General features: G+C 43.8%; 2 protein-coding genes across 2 annotated transcripts in view; one reads left to right on the top strand and one right to left on the bottom strand.

Annotated features, from left to right (window-relative positions):
• The first annotated feature begins 2,105 nt into the window (after positions 1-2,105).
• Positions 2,106-10,985, top strand: Malsu1 (mitochondrial assembly of ribosomal large subunit 1). The gene is made up of 4 exons (XM_032906554.1): positions 2,106-2,366; positions 3,289-3,467; positions 9,305-9,386; positions 10,769-10,985. The coding sequence occupies exons 1-4, from the start codon at positions 2,129-2,131 to the stop codon at positions 10,954-10,956; spliced, it is 687 nt and encodes a 228-aa protein (XP_032762445.1). The 5' UTR covers positions 2,106-2,128; the 3' UTR covers positions 10,957-10,985.
• Positions 10,986-11,563: 578 nt separating this feature from the next.
• Igf2bp3 (insulin like growth factor 2 mRNA binding protein 3) overlaps positions 11,564-16,257 on the bottom strand; it is a 130,767-nt gene continuing 126,073 nt past the window's right edge. Inside the window, exons 13-15 of the mRNA XM_032906553.1 lie at positions 14,702-14,833; positions 14,075-14,188; positions 11,564-13,723 (exon numbers count right to left, since the gene is read on the bottom strand). Of these exons, the coding sequence (XP_032762444.1) occupies positions 13,625-13,723; positions 14,075-14,188; positions 14,702-14,833 (345 nt within the window). The 3' untranslated portion in view covers positions 11,564-13,624. The remainder of the gene's footprint in view (positions 13,724-14,074; positions 14,189-14,701; positions 14,834-16,257) is intronic.

Raw genomic sequence — 16,257 nt, 5'->3', positions numbered from 1 at the left:
AGGCGGTAAGGTCTGTCTCCCACGGGCTCTGGGAGCAGAGAGCTGCTCATGGCCGGGTCCCAGGGTGGGACTTCCGGTAAACACAGGACGATGCCCGGGTCCTAGAGGAATTCTGCCTCTGTTTGTCCCGATTCCACCAGGCAAGTCACTTGTAGCAGATAAGTTAGTCTTACCTGTGGTCCCGAGGCTCAAGTTCGCTCGCGGGGTGCTGCCCACGGGCTCTCCGCGGCGGCAGTGACCAGGAAGATCTGCGCTCAGACCATTGAGTTTTATTAGTGCTATCTTTATGGGCATGGATGTTCAGCCATGCACAGAAGCAGGAGCAACCAACAGTGACTGCACTTAGAAAAAAAATAACTCGCTCTCCTCAGTAGTTTCCATCTCTTGCCAACAGCTTTTCAGCTAGGGATAGGAGCCCCTCCCCACTCTATGTTGTACTATTGATTGGTTTGATCTTGTGCAGAAAACTGTAGCTTCAGTGACTCATGTCCATGAGATAGCATTTCACAATAGTCCTTCCCAACCCCCAGTTCTTATAGTTCCTTCCCCTGCACCCTGATGGTCCCTGAGCCTTAGGGGATGTCTTGATATAGATATCCCATTGAGGGTTAGAACTCAACATTCACATAGTCTCGGCACTTTAACAAGTTATGAGGCTCTGCATTGAGTGTACACGTAAATATTTAAAAGGTAGTTTGACAACAGGCACACTAACAAAACAATAGGAACAGGTTTCCCCAGGGCCTACGACCTCTCCAGTGATGTTTTTGTTTAAGCATGGATTCCCTCCTGTGAGGCAGAGCTCAAATCTAATCAGAAAGTGGTTGGCTAACCCCATAACTCTTGCCACTATTAAATCGGTGGGCACATCTACCCTGGCAGTTTGGGATTATATCTTGAGGGTAAGTCCGCTGATGACTTTTCTCCCCCCAGTGACCTGCATGCCACCTCCTAACTCGATGAAAGCTGGCCAGTGGGGAAGAAGTTTTTAGATTAGTTCCAGCTTGAAAACAAGGAGTGTTGTCTTCAGCAATATGGCGGTACCATCTAGTTGTGGTAGACAACCCCCCCCCAATAGCCTAGGTTGACTTTAGGTGGGTATATGGCCACCCTGACCAATAATGTAGGGAGGATAGTATCCCAAACCCAGCACTGAGGGTTTATTTAATGACCCATATCTTCTGCTGGAAGCAATAAACCATACCTGATGCCTCAGTTCAAACATTTCTTTTTTGTATGAGTCATTTTTGTTTTGTGTTTTCAGTTTTATTTGTTCAGGTGTTTATCTGAAGAAGGTATTTAATGCCACTGAAATAGAGTTACAGATGGTTGTAAGGTGCCATGTGTGTGCTGGAAATTAAATCTAGATCCCCCGGAAGAGTGTGGTCTGTGCTCTTGACCACTCAGCCTTCTAATTCTTGAATTTAGGGTTTGTTTGTTTGTTTTTGTTTGTTTGTTTTTTGACAGTGGGAGATGGCTAAAAATATTTAATTCTTATCCAACAGGGCCTAATTTCTGCATATTTGGGGGAGAAGAAAAAGATAGAGGAGAGGGTTTAAAGGGGCTGGAGAAAGTGGGAGAGAAGGAGGAGGGAGAAAAGGAAAGGAGAAAGGAGAGAGAGGTAGAAACCCTTTAATTCCTTTTAAGATGTTTTTTATTTATGCATACCTACAAGACAGAAGAGGGCATCAGATCACATTACAGATGGTTGTGAGCCACCTTGTCATTGATGGGAATCAATTCTCAGGACCTCTGGAAGAGCAGACAGTGCTCTTAACTGTAGAACCATCAGCCCCATAAAGATTATTTGAGCTAACTTTTTTTCTTCCTTCCTTCCTTTTTTTTTTTTTAAAGAGAGACAAGATTTTTATGTGTAGCCCTGACTGTCCTGGAGCTCACTCTGTAGACTAGGCTGGCCTCGAATTCAGAGATCCTTCTGCCTCCCAAGTGCGGGAAATAAAAGCGTAAGCTAGCACGATCAACACCATCCTTGTCATTCCTTAATAAACTATTCCCCAGCCAAGCCGCCTAAATCTCCACTTCCGGTTACAACCCCTGTCCATTTCGTGACGTAGAATCCCGGAGCCGCTCGGAAGCCCCGCCCCCAAGAGAAGTCACGGGGACAGCTATGGGTCCGGGCTGGTCGCCTGCGCGGCGTGTGTGGCCGCTGTTGTGGCGCAGGGTGTTCTCCCAGAGAGCGAGCCCCGAGGTGTCTTCGGTTCCCTGGCTTCCGAGACAGGCAGAGAGATGGCTTCCCGCGACCTGCCTGACCCCGACCCCGACCCCGAGCCCGCGCGGCCTGCACCATGGGCCTCAGCCTGAGGAGCGAACCGAAGGCGATGCTCGCCTGCAGCCGGGAGCCGCAGGTACGCCGGCAGACAGCTGGTGGTTGGGCTGACCCATGCTGCCCTGGGCATCCCTGTGCGCTTCAGGGGCCTGAGCAATAGCCTTTCGTGCAGACGCAGAGCTGGAAGGGTTTTGTGAGGTGGTTGGCACCAACTTTCCTTTGCATAGCTAAGAGACCGGGAGGCCAGGTGACTTGTCTTCAAAATCCCAGTCATATCGCTGGCCACATCCGGCCTGTGGCATCATAACCCAGGGTCCTCATCCCGCCTCATCTTCTACACAGGGTCGTAGCAGATGGACTGATAGTAGCACTAGTCGTAGCAGCCACGTTTCTTCATATCCGTTGAAGGCTGTGAACTAGGTACTGTCTGAGAACCCGCCTACTTCCCTATTAATAGTTCAGTAACCTTTTTAGGCCGTGATTCAATTTAAAGTGCCCAACCCCCTTGGATATTGTACTTTCCTCCAAATCATGCCGCTGGTCGTTGTGTAGCATCTCTGCATTTGTCGTATATTGTTCATGTCAGCAACTAGTGAGTAGAAAGCCATTTGCTACTGTTTCCATTTGGTAATAGCAGTATTCAGTGTCTGTAATCTGAGCATCCTGCCTAGAAAAGCCGAGTAGTACTTTAAGAAACTGTGGTCCAGGTTCAGTTTTGAGCTGATTTTTGGTTGGTTGGTTGGTTGGTTGGTTGGTTGGTTGGTTGGTTGGTCTTGTTTTGAGTGGAGGAGCACACCTTCAGTCTTTTAAAAACAAAATCTGTAGACATTGCTTTCCTGAGATTTCAGCCTAGCATTGAACCTGGGATCCTCCTGGTATTCACCAAAGCATTTTGGATATAAATCCACTCTTAGAGGAGCAGTTGTGTCAGTCCGGTTCCATAGACTAATGCAGGTCTGTATTTCCCTCCAACATCTGACACAAGCATTTCTGCATTTCAGATCACATTGGTGCCAAGTTTGACATCGATATGCTGGTTTCACTTCTGAGGCAAGAAAATGCAAGAGACATTTGTGTGATCAAGGTTCCTCCAGAAATGAGATACACAGACTACTTTGTAATTGGTAGTGGGACTTCCACACGACACTTACATGCTATGGTCCACTACATTGTGAAGACGGTAGGATGCTCTCCTTTGTTTTGAACCTTTACCTAGAGAGTGACTTGGTACATTAGGATGGGAGTAACACACAAGAGGCTACAGAGGAAGCCCACATTCTAGAATTTTCCAGAGTGATTTTGATTTTGATGGTTTCTCAGAGTAAAAGGTTTGGGATATAAGTACTTAGCTCTGTTGAGTTCAGATAATTTCTTTTTATTCAAATTTATTTATTTGTTTTATGTATGTGAGTACACCGTCAGACACACCAGAAGAGGGCATTGAATTCCATTACAGATGGTTGTGAGCCACTGGGTGGTCGCTGGGAATTAAACTCAGAACCTTTGGAAGAGCAGTCAGAGCTCTTAACTGCTGAGCCATCTCTCCAGCCCCAAGTTCGGATAATTTCTAATTCATGTCTTTTGTGACAAGAAAAATTAATAACATCTGAAACAAGTCAGAAGACTGTATGAGTTTGTTCTAGGGCAGCACCAGTGTGATAGCCTCTAGCTATTGAAAGGTTTTTAAAAATTATTTAAAAGATTTAAAGGTTTATTTTTATTTTTTATATCATATGTATACCTAAGAGGAAAGCATGTGTCCTCCAGAACTGGAGCCAAAGGAAGTTGTGGACCTCCATGTTGGGAATTGAGCCCATGCTCTTAACCTCTAGGTCAACTCTCAAGCCCTTAGACTCATTTTGATTTAGGTGTGTGTGGTGACACATCTTTAATCCCAGTTTCTTGGGTGGTGGAGGCAGACAGATCGAATTTGAAGCTAGCCAAGTCTACAGAGTCCAGGACAGCCAGAGCTACACAGAGAAACCCTGTCTTCAAATTATATGGATGTGTATGCTTCTGTGTGGGTATATGCACACGAGTCACCAGACATGACTGCCAAACTTGGGTCCTCTACTAGAGCAACAGCTGCTCTTAACTGCTCAGCTCTCTCCACTCCAATGGAGAGGATACTCTGAAGTGTTCCTCAGTTACGCTTGCTGCTTTCAGACATCTGATTCCCACCTGCGGCTGTGTTTTCTACTATACTGGATAGCCATATAAATTTCCATAATTTCCAAAAAGTTCTGGGCAACGCTTCTTGTCCCGGTTTGCTTTCTGTGCTGTGGTAACAACCATGAAGGAAAGCATCTGAGGCAGGGTGTTTGTCTTTTTAGCTTACAGGTTATAGCCCTTCATTAAGAGAAGCCATGGTAGGAACCTCAGGCAGGAACCTGAAGCAGAAACCTATGGAGGAACCTGCTTTCCAGCTTGCTTACTCTAGCCTGTTCAGCTGACAACCCAGGCCATCTGCCTAGGAGTTACCCAAACACTGTGAAGTGTTTGGAAGGTAAATGTGAAATACATGTAGTCCTTGCCCTGTGAGTTCACGGGTCTCAGTAGAAGGAAGAGTTGGACTGATTGTGATTCAGAACAAGAAAAAAAAAAGTGTATTTCCGGCAGATCGTGGCACCATTCTACGGGGGACTAGATACTCTTTGTTAACAATTGGACAAAGAAAAGGCAGTTAAGAACAGCTGGGGTGCCCAGAGAAGGCTTTTAAAATAAAATTGAGTTGAAAGCAAACCTAGGGTAGTATGGAAGGTGGAGAAAGTGGGTTTTTTGTTTGTTTGTTTGTTTGTTTTTGGCTTTTTTTTTTTTTTAACTGAAAAGAAGTTTCTCTGTGTAGCCATGGCTGTCCTGGAACTCACTTTACAGACCAGGCTGGTCTTGAACTCAGAGATCCTCCTGCTTCAGCTTTGGCCTCTCAAATACTGGGATTAAAGGTATGCGCTACCACCCTCAGTCAAGTGGAGGAACACTCTTAGGAAGTGTTTGGAGACAGGAAGACCAGGAAAGGTGGAGAGAGTCGTAAGGCAAAATCTCTTCAGATGCAACTGTGGGGTGGATGAAAAGTTACCAAATGTGTTAAGGCTTTTGAATATTTAAAACCTGGGAGGTTTCAGAAAAGTTACACAAGAGTAAAGAAGTACAGATTACTTTTACAGTTAGAATCATAGCTTTCAGGCTTCCATGATTAGTTTATATCATTCAACTTGTGTGGTCAAGGTTCACCTGTGTTGTATGTAGCATGTGCTAGATTTTGTTTGTTTTGGTTTTCCTTGTTCAGTGGTGGGGATTGAGCCCAGGATCTGTGAGTACTAATGCTCTGCGCAGAGTACCCCCAGCCCAGTAACATCCTACTGTCTGTACCTTCTTATTTACCCATTTACCCATTGATGGGCACTCGGGTTATGCCAGCTTTCCGCTATTGTGATTGCTACTTTACATATGGCCATACAACTGTCTATTGCTTTAACTTAGGGTGTACACCTAGAAGTGGAATATTTGGATTATATAGTCATTGTTTTTAACTTCTTTTAAATTATAAATTATTATAGAGAACCCGTGAATAATAAACACCACAGTGTGAAATTAACCAGACTCAAAGTCTTTTATTTCCGAGTAGCCCCATCTGTTGATCCTTGGAGCTAGTTCCTGTAAGCTTCACTCTTTCATGTTTTAAATTAAAGGCCATGGATCCGTGAGCTGAGTTGCTGTTTTCTGCAGGTGGATGGCCAGTTTTACTGAGGTTCAGTTTTTTGCTGAACCTGCCATTTCCCCAATACCTGTTTTTGTCTTCCTTAAAATTAAGTAGGCACAGCATAGCTTTTTATTTCTGGGTTTTCTACTATCCCATTGGCCTACACGTCTATTTATTATAATTTTTTAGATTTTTAAATTTTATGAATCTGAGTATTTTGCTTGCATGTATGTATGTACACCACTTGTGTGCCTGGTGCCTTTGGAGGTCAGAAGGTGGTGTTTGATGCCCTGGCACTGGAGTTACTGATGGTTGTGGTGCAGGGAACTGAACCAGGCCCTTCAAAAGCAATACAGGCTCCCAACCACAGCAATACAGGCTCTCAACCACAGGGCCAGCTGTCCAGCCCCACTTGTTCATCTTAATACCCAGAGCAGGCCGTCTCCACCAGTGTAACTCGGGGTCAGCAGCGCTCTGCTCCCTAGGACTGCGTTGGCTGTTCATGGGCTTTTCTTCTTCCATTATTTTTTTTTCTAAACCTGTGAAGTATAGCACTGGAATTTTGAGAGGTATTGCATTAAATTGGTAAAATAACTCTGATAGTAAAATCATTTTCACATTATCTGCCAATCCAGGAGCAGGGAAAGTCTGTCCTTTTGAGTGTCTTCTGTGATTTTTTTTTTTTTGTCTTGAATTTCTGTTGTAGAGATCCTTCTCTTCTTTAACTTCATATATCCCTATCTTAGGTTTTGCTGCTGTGAACAGACACCATGACTCTTATAAGGACATTTCGTTGGGGCTGGCTTATAGGTTCAGAGATTGGGTTCATTATCTTCAAGGTGGGAGCATGGCATCATCCAGGCAGACATGGTGCAACAGGAACTGAGAGTTCTACATCTTCATCCGAAGGCTACTAGCAGAATAGTCACTTCCAGGCAGCCAGGGTGAGGGTCTTATAGCCCACACCCACAGTGACACACCCACTCCATCAGGGCCACACCTTCTAATAGTGCCACTCCCTGGGCAGAGCATATATAAACCATCACAATTCCTAAATATTTGATTTTTTGAAGTTATTTTTAATGTGTTTCCCATTTGCTTACTCAAATTATTGTACACACACACACACACACACACACACACAAAGGTGATTAAAAATTACTTATACAGATTGACTTTATATTCTGTACCTTAAGTTTTTATTAGGCTCAAAAGGTTTTTTTAGTAGACTTATAGGTCTTTTATGTAAAGAATAATGCTATTTCATGTAGGGGCTGGTTTGCCGTTTATTTATTTATTTATTTATCGACTAGGTCTCAGCTGTGAAGCACTGGCTGGCCTGGAACTCACAGAGATCCATCTACTTCTGCTTCTTGGGTGCTGGATTAAAGGTGTCACCATCACAACCACTTTATTTGCAAATTGAGACAGTTTGACTTTTTGGTTTTTCAAGACAAGGTTTTAGTGTGTAGCCCTGGCAGTTCTGGAACTTTGTAGACCAGGCTGGCCTCTCAGAGCTTATGTGCCTGTCTCTGCTCGACCTCCAGCTGGAGGCAAAGGTGTGTGGTACCATGCCTGGCCTAGTTTGACTTCTTTCCTACTTTATCTCTTTTATGTCTTTCTCTTATCTGATCTCTGTAGCTAAGACTTGCAGTACTGGATTACATAAGCAGTTGAGTGAGCATTCTTGGTCCTGATTGTCTCCATTCAGCCTAATGTTGGCTACCAGTTTATGGTTGTATGTAGTGGCCTTGCTTATGTTGAGGTATATATGGCATCTATTCGTACAGTCTCCAGAACTTTTATCACAAAGTCACGCTGAACCTTTTCAGCATCAATTGAAATGATTGTGGTTTCTTTCCTTAAGCTTACTTATATGGTGTATTATATTTATTGATTTGTATATGTTGATCTAATCTTGCTTTCCAGCCCATTTGGTTACAGTGGAATTGTTCTGCACAGCCTTGTCTGTTAACGATGTTATGTGTTTTTTATTTGATTAACTATCTCTTTTCAAGTTCCCTTCCTTCATTTCCCTTTTGATTGTTTTCAATGTTTCAATCTCCTTGCTAATTTTTTCTTCCACATTTTAGGGTTTCACCTTCAATTTAGTAACTGTTAAATCACTTTCATGGGGGTCACATAAGGTGATCAGAAATCAGATATTTACATTATGATTCCTAAGAACAGCAAAAGGAGTTATGAAGTACCAATAAAAATGTTATGGTTGGGGTCATCATAAGAGGAACTATATTAAAGGGTCACAGCATTAAGAGGAACATCTGCCTGAAATTTAGCTGTTAGTAAAACTTAGTATTGATTACCGAAATTGAGTTGCTGAAGTAATCCTGTCTTGGGCATGTGTCATCAGGACCAAAGGCTGACCTACACACTAAGCTCTAAGGCAACCATGTAGTTTGAACTGCTAAAGAAAGGATACTAAACTTCAGACCCAGTGAAATCTACCACCTGGGTTGGGGGGGTTATGATTATAGCCTCAGGCCTAAAGTAACCTCTGAGAGCATAGCAGTGTACTCAGGATCCTGCAGTGACCCCTGGGATCTTACAAGTCAGAACTCCACACCACACTGACCTTAGATACCACTGGAACCAAAGCCCCAGTCTATCAGGGTCACAGGCAGCTGGGAGTCAAGGTTCCTGCACTGACCTGAGGCTGGAGTCCTGCCTGCTGAGTGATTTCTGATCCTCAGAAGCTAGAGGCCTAGACAGATGGCATTCTCTGGACCACAAGAGGCCAGAAAGGCCTGATCACCTGGTGCTGTCTGATCTGGCTAGAGCCAAAGGCCTGAATGTCCTGTGTGCAGTTTTTAACTTTTTACGGACTGTTATATACAGCTGACTACACTATAGTTTCCGTTGTCACTATAAGTGTCAGTTTTTTCCACATTCTGATCAGAATCGCCACTTTGCTTTCCTGATAGCAGGCATCCACATGGGTGTGAAATAGCATGCTGTAGTGTGGGCTTGCATTATTAGTAATGTGATCACCACTGTGCTGTAAGTTCTTTTGGAGAATGTCTGTTCATCTATACATTATGTGTTTTTTAAAAGTCTGTTTTGTTGTGAAGAGTTGTGTTTTCTGCATATGAATTCCTTGTCAGTGCTGCCATTCTGTGAGCAGTCATTTGAAACGCAGCCAAGGAGAAGGTTAGGGCAGGAAATTATTTTCTCTAAACTAATGAATCATGTGGCAGATGATGTCTGTGAGAAGTGAATTAATCCCTAAATTCAGTCTGTCCCTGGACAGTAGGAGCCGAGACTTTTCTCCCTCCCTAAACGCATGGCTTGTTTTTCAGTATAAACACCTGAAGTGCAGAAGCGATCCACATGTCAAGATCGAGGGGAAGGACACTGACGACTGGCTGTGTGTGGACTTCGGTAAGTTACTAGTGTGCAGTTTACAAATAAATACCCTTTATTTAAACTGTTTTCAGCTGCAAAAAGGTAGAAATAAAATTGGTGAGTACATATCAGTGTAATAATTTTGAATTTGTTTCATGTAATAAAAGTTTGATTTGATTCTATCAGGTAGTATTAGTCACATGTGAGAGTTTTGCCTACCCAAAGAACTCTGGAAGAATGTGTTCACTCTTGGTAGAACACGTGCTGTATGCCTTGTATGTAAGGACCACACACATGAGTAACAGTGTATTAAGATATCACAGTTTGGGAACTACTAAGGGAAGCAGTAGCTGTGAACTTGCTCTGGGGCCAGGCAGCAAGTGTCTGAGATTTTAGCCTACTTGCAAGCTTCATAATTAGGGTTATGACTGCTGTGGTGAAACACCATGACCAAAGGTAACTTGGGGAGAGAAGGATGTGTCTCCTTCACACTTCCATATAACAGTTCATCATTGAAAGGAGTCAGGGCAGGAAGGCACCTGGAAGCAGGAGCTGATGAAGTGGCCATGGATGAGTGCTGCTTACTGGCTTGCTCAGCCTGCTATCATATAACCCAGGACCCCTGGGCACTAATTAAGAAAATGTCCTATTGGCTTGCCTTACAGCCCACTTCTGGAGGCATTTTCTCAGTTGAGGATCTCTCCTTTCAGATGACTATAGTTGTGTCACATTGACATGAAACTTGCTACCTTACAAGTTGTCACTCCAGTTTCATGAAGACAAGACCATTTTGGAAAAGCATAGTGTCTCTTATGGCAATGGCCATGACCAGTAAACTGTGTGCTGGCTGTCTGAGCCTAGAGCCCATAGGGTAGCTCACAGGCCAGAAGATGTGTGTGTAGGAGGAAGCAGGCCCACTTTCCTGCTGTGCTGTGAGACACGTGCTTTGCAAGGCTGTAGGCCAGGGTTTCCCAGCTTTGTCACATATTTTCTGTGTGCTTGGGGACATCTTACATAGTGCAGAACAGGATGCTTATTAGCAGTATCCACCCCCTCTCTGCAGTAAAACAAAGATGTCTGTGGGCACTGAAGCTCTGCTGTGAGCACAGCTGTCCTGAGGCAAGCCCTGTCTGGTAGGACCATTGACTTTGAAACCTTTGCTCACAAGATGTACAGAAAAGAGGAACCTGACCGACCCAACTTGCATTCCATGGATTAAAGTTAGCAACCATCATTCAAACTACAAGGTGACCTCATTTCCATGCTAAGTGGCAGATGTTCTAACAAAGCCACAGTGTCACTTTGCAAGGAAGGGGTCTCCCATTTGCCCTTCTGAGAAGTCGGAGGTGAGGAATGTGCACTGATAAAAATATAAGTAATGAATTTTCTTCATTGGAATTTTTGTCTGTTCCTGATAGGCAGTATGGTGATCCATTTGATGCTTCCAGAAACCAGAGAAACCTACGAATTAGAGAAATTATGGACTCTACGTTCTTTTGATGACCAGTTAGCTCAGATAACAGCTGAGACGTTACCTGAAGACTTCATTCTTGGACTAGAAGATGACACTTCATCCCTGACTCCAATGGAGTTCAAATGTAAATAAAACAAAGCTAATGCCGTCCATCCCTTTGACTCGACCGAGCCATGTGCACATACAGTCCTAGCCCCATCTGCTTGGTCACTGCAAGTTCTCGCCTGCCTCTGGACACTCACAATGGTAGCTGTGCGGAGACTGGGTAAATCAGCTCACAGACCAGGAACCAGCAATTCAACCTCAGTGTTCCAGCACACTGTCTTTACTTTTGAGAGTCTAGCATGCTGCCTCGGGTAGCACTGATCCCATGATGGATCCACTTCTCTGTTCAGATTATTCATTTTGTTTAAATGCAAATCCTCTTTGCCTTGGTATGGCCAAAGCCTGGAAAAAAAAAAAAAGTACAAAAAACCCCACCCATATCAGCCTTCCTCCCTTCCCCAGAGATGTCTGAGGACAGTAGTAAGTAGCAGGGTACGAGGGTAGCGTTTCTATAACCCTTCCAGAGTGCTCCCAGGTGGTACAAGTACAATGCTTGTATTAAATGGGACAACCAAGGTTCATATTTTGTACCAGGAGCTGAAAAAATAACTCACTGGTAGATTACTGTTTACTCTAAGATATCATAGAAAAGAACTCAAGAACAATCATCTGAATGAAAACACACTACAGAAGCTGTGGCTTATGATGAAAGCTTTATTCTGCATCAGGGGACCTGGAAAATGAAGCTGCATTTGGGGCACACTACAGATGAGAAATGATCTGTATATGGTGAACACAAAACACAATTATAGTTACTCAGTACCAGGTACTCCAGACCACCAGTGCTTAAGTGAAAGTAAAACATGATTGGCCACTCTAAAAGGCTAGACATGAAATATGGCAGAATTGAAACCAACAGATAGAAATGTAGCACCTGTCAGTTTTTAAAAAAACAAACACTGGAAAAATCAAATACTGAGGAAGAGCTCTGGCCTTAAGCATACCTCCCCTGAGATCCAAGCAGGAGAGCAGGTCACATTTTATTAAGCAGTTTAAATCCATTATATGAAAATGCTAGATGAATCCAGTTGTAAAAAGGGGGCACTTTTTGGCTAAAACTACAAAATAGACTGGTTTTATGAAAATGTTTAGGAAACCATCTTCACAATGTCTAAATGATATGCTGATGTTCAGAAAAACTTAAAAGCATGTAAAGTTTAATCCTGAAACACAAGTGAGGCAAAGTGATTTTTTGAAGGGTTACATAATACCCTCAAGGTCAGTGTAATACGACTGTAACCACCTTATGAACATGGCAACAAAAACGATTCAGAAAGCAGCATGGCCTTGAGGACCACCCACACCCACAAGTATCCACACAGGGCTTTGCCACTAAGTTATGGAAGGGCAAAGGGAAGTCAGAATTGTCCGCTGGATGCCCTACCTTGACTCACTGTCAACATAGCTGCAGGGTAGACAAAAGCTCTGCTACATTTCATGGAAGACATTTGGTGGACTTAGTTCTTCCACTGTTTAAAAACCTTCAAAATAGCCGAGGCTCGTGACAGTGCCAGGCACAAGGACATGGAGCTTCTGTTGCCCTTCAGTACCGTCATACCGCCTGACTCCCCCTGGTCTTCACAGAGCAATTCTTTCCATGTCTGCTCAGAGTACAGTCTGAGCTCACGTGTGTTGGCAAGCTGAGCATCCTGTGAAACAAACTCAAGCTGGTTTTGTTTAAATTCTGCATTTCTTCACTGACACACTTCTTTCCGTGGTGACAGTCAAAGCACAAAGCATTTACGAATTCCCACACATAGCTTAAACACAAATCCCCACATCTTCTGGGCCCTTTATACTAACAGTCCCAGACCTGCCGCCACGCTGCATGGTCAGCACCATCAACAGCCTTCCCACATATGAACAAAGGGATACATGGTATTGCTGCTCTCCGAGAATAGGCACTGCTCCTTGTCTTTGAACATTTAGTGGACTTTCCAACTACTGTCAAAAGGCTCAAAAAATGCAAAATTATTTTTCCAACTTTACTGTCACCAGCCAGACGTAAAATTACTTTTTCAATTACTTGCCTATCAGCTGATAACTGTTAGATTTTATTTTTTTTTAAAAAAACAGTTGGAGTTTTTATAAAGTATATAAAATTTTCAAAAAAGGAATAATTTTGCTTTTAACTGTATTACTGAATACCTGAGGTAGTTGAGTAAAAATGCACGCTGAATACCCCGCCAACAGCGGCTGGCACTTCCCTTAGGTTAACTACGTTAGTGTTAGAGTAACAGGAAGCAACAGCTCTTCTATTCTGATGGCTTCACGCTGTGTTCCTGTGACAGTTCTACTTTGATCCAACTTCAACAATTGGACTTAGGAACGACCTAGTTTTAAATTTATTTGATAAATTTAGTGAATGTACCATTTATGCCAATTTTTGGCATTATGGAAGGATATTAAGAAAAATTAGCACATTTGTTATACTCTGATATCACAAGGGAAGTGCAGAGTTCTCTTTCCCTACCCCCACTTTTTTTCTTTTTTTAAAGCTGGGTGTCATATATTTCAGAGAGCATAAAGTATACATTCTCACAGAGACAGGAGTTCGAGTTGCCTGGTCCTCAGAAACAACCAGCTAGGTAAAAACTCGTGCATGTGATTCTGGGTGGGTCAGCGCCCGTCTGTTGGTTAAGCAGATCTGTCTTTGGTTTGGCGCCTGCCTCTGTGGTGGCTGTCTCCTGAGCCTTTACTTCCGCCTTGACTGAGGTGCTCCACTCTGCAGAGCTTTCTGCTGTTGGTGCTGCTTTACCTGAGTCAGAATTTCCTGAATTTTCCTCTGGGCAACCTACAAAAGGATAGAACTTCATAGAATCTGCACGGTCCAAAGTTACCAAGCTACTCTATTGCAACAGCATCAAGGTGAAATCCGTGAGCCCAGTACTTAACAGTGTGCTGGCTGAAAGGAAAACTAGCTGTGCCAAGCTCAGCCAGGCTCAGCGGTGCGTGAGGACAGAAGCTGAGGTGTGGGCTCTCTGGAGCCTAGGAGTTCAAGGCTAGCCTGGTTAGCAGCAGGAACAGCACACTTCAATCCCCACCCAACACTATGACCCATGAGCACCGAAGAGGCTCACTCATACATGCACAATGGTAGCCCTAGGATAGAGCTTCAGAGCTTGTCCTTTTAGAAGCCACTTGCCTGGCAAGCATAGAAGTGGCCAGTTATTTTGACAACGACTTGATCATTCTCATCAGGTGTCTGGTCACGGGGGACAACAACCTCAGCACTTGATAAATTCTGGAGTTCATTCACCTGAAATAGATACAATCATATCACTAAGCATTAAAAGTTTATTTCCCAAGCACTTCCTGTAAGCTAGGCGCAGCTCTGGCTTTACAGAGCTCAGTTTATCCACTAACAGTTTAAGTTCCCATTGAACGTGACTAGAACTAAGGTCTGGACAAAGAAACCCATTACAGAAGTAAACAGCAAAAACAGACTCAGGTCCTCAAGTTCTGCTCAGGGTCTGGAAATGACTTAGTTGAGAAAGACTACAACCCACTTTTTGCAATTTGAAGATATTTGTAAAACTTTACTTCCTGTCCATTAAGGTTATATGTGGGAGAGAACACTGCATGCCCCTTTCAAGTCCCAAGCCAGTGCCCTGGTCTGAAATACGCAGCAGTTTCATTGGCAGGTTACAGAAAGAGGAGACCTCCAAACTTTGATGACCTCCACTTTATAAACTGGACAAAGCCCGGGGTGGAGCTCGGCTCCTGCCACGCTGCCTCCTTCCAGCATGGCAGGCTGCCACGGGGTACTTGCCGTTTTGCCTCCTTTCCCAATGACTCTGCCAGCAGCAAAGGACGGCACTCTGATGTGAGCTTCAAGTTTCACCTCTTCCTTAGGACTCACAAAGTTTTCTTCTTTAATTTTTCCATAAATTCTCCCCTGAGCCTACGATGACAACGTAGCTTATCAGTATCACTCATACTGGAAACAAAGGTCAGTTAACTTGGAAGGCAGCCTGTGGAGCCTGCAGTATCCATTGTAGTGGTTCATCAACATCGGGAATGAGGGCTGACAACAGTAAGAGTAGTCAGGAGCCTCAGAGAGGGTTGACGATAACTTTACAGGAAAGGCGACTGAATTACTGACAAGCAGAGGACATGGGCAGCGTGCAGCGAGGAATATTGTTGTGACAGTGTCATTATGAGACCCACTGCACACCAACACTTCAAGAGTAAGCTGTATGCTGAAAATAAAGGCATTTAGTAAGAGGTCTAATGAAAAATGACTTTAGGGGCAAATGACCATTCACACTCTAGTCTTGAACAAAGGCTCTCCTACTCTGAAAAGAAGAGATGAGCAAAAGAAACCAGGGAAGAACTATGTAGTCAGGGACACCAGGTTCACAGGAGCTAAGTCTAAACAGGACAGGCACTGGCCAACATGGACATTTTCTACTTAAACAGATCTGTTCCTCAGGTGATTTCAGCTCTAAGGAAGCTAAAATGCTGGGTATGACACTTACGTCAGTAGTTCCAGCCCTGAGGGACTTACGCCCAAGAAAGGGCATAGCTACAAGTGTGGGGTCAGCTGTGGCTACAGAGTAAGAGCCTGTCTCCTGCTTCCTCCCAAAGAGGCTCCAGAAATCAAGTTAATGTACACTTCTAATACTCAACTCACGCGTCCTGTACAACCAGAAGTTTTATGTAAGAAACCCCCTATTCTGTGCAACCATTACTTTGTCTTCTACACTTCAAAGGAGAAGGAATTCTAAGTAGGGAAGCTGGGCTAATCTGACAAACTGCCAAGAAAGCCACAAAAGCCCAAATAGCCAGATTTCCACTGGTGTAGATGCTAATTAGGTTCATTTGGAGGATTAGAGAGAAGACAAAATTCATCCCCACTGTCCAATCTTCTATACATTCTTTCTTAAATTTTACTTTTTTGTGTATGAGTGTTTTGCCTGCATGTGCATCTGTATCATATGTGCATGTGTATGGTGGGTATCAGACCTGTGGTTTCTCTCATGCTAGAAAGGCACTATAACCCTACCCAGAGCCAGTCTTTAACATTTCCATTATGACATGAACTGCGGACTGTGAGGCTGCTGGGAGGGAGAACTTCACTGGGACACATAGGCAGTGGTGCTCAACATAGTAACATTTGTGTTCTTCCATTCTCTCCGTAAATGATGTAAAAGCAGCTTTGGATTTTCATGGACTCAAAACAAAACAAAAAAGAGGGTCTGGAATATAGCTCAAGGCAGAGCATCTGCATAGCAAGACTCTGGTTTAGTCTTTTCCTTCCCAGAGATGGTGGGGTGAGCTATGGCGGAATTATGGAGTGTTTCTTAACAGCAGAGGAGACTAAGG

The sequence above is a fragment of the Rattus rattus genome, chromosome 6 (genome assembly GCF_011064425.1).
Source record: "Rattus rattus isolate New Zealand chromosome 6, Rrattus_CSIRO_v1, whole genome shotgun sequence".
Taxonomy (NCBI): domain Eukaryota; kingdom Metazoa; phylum Chordata; class Mammalia; order Rodentia; family Muridae; genus Rattus; species Rattus rattus.
Note: the sequence above shows the minus strand (reverse complement) of the source record. Positions and strands in the feature narration are given on the sequence as shown.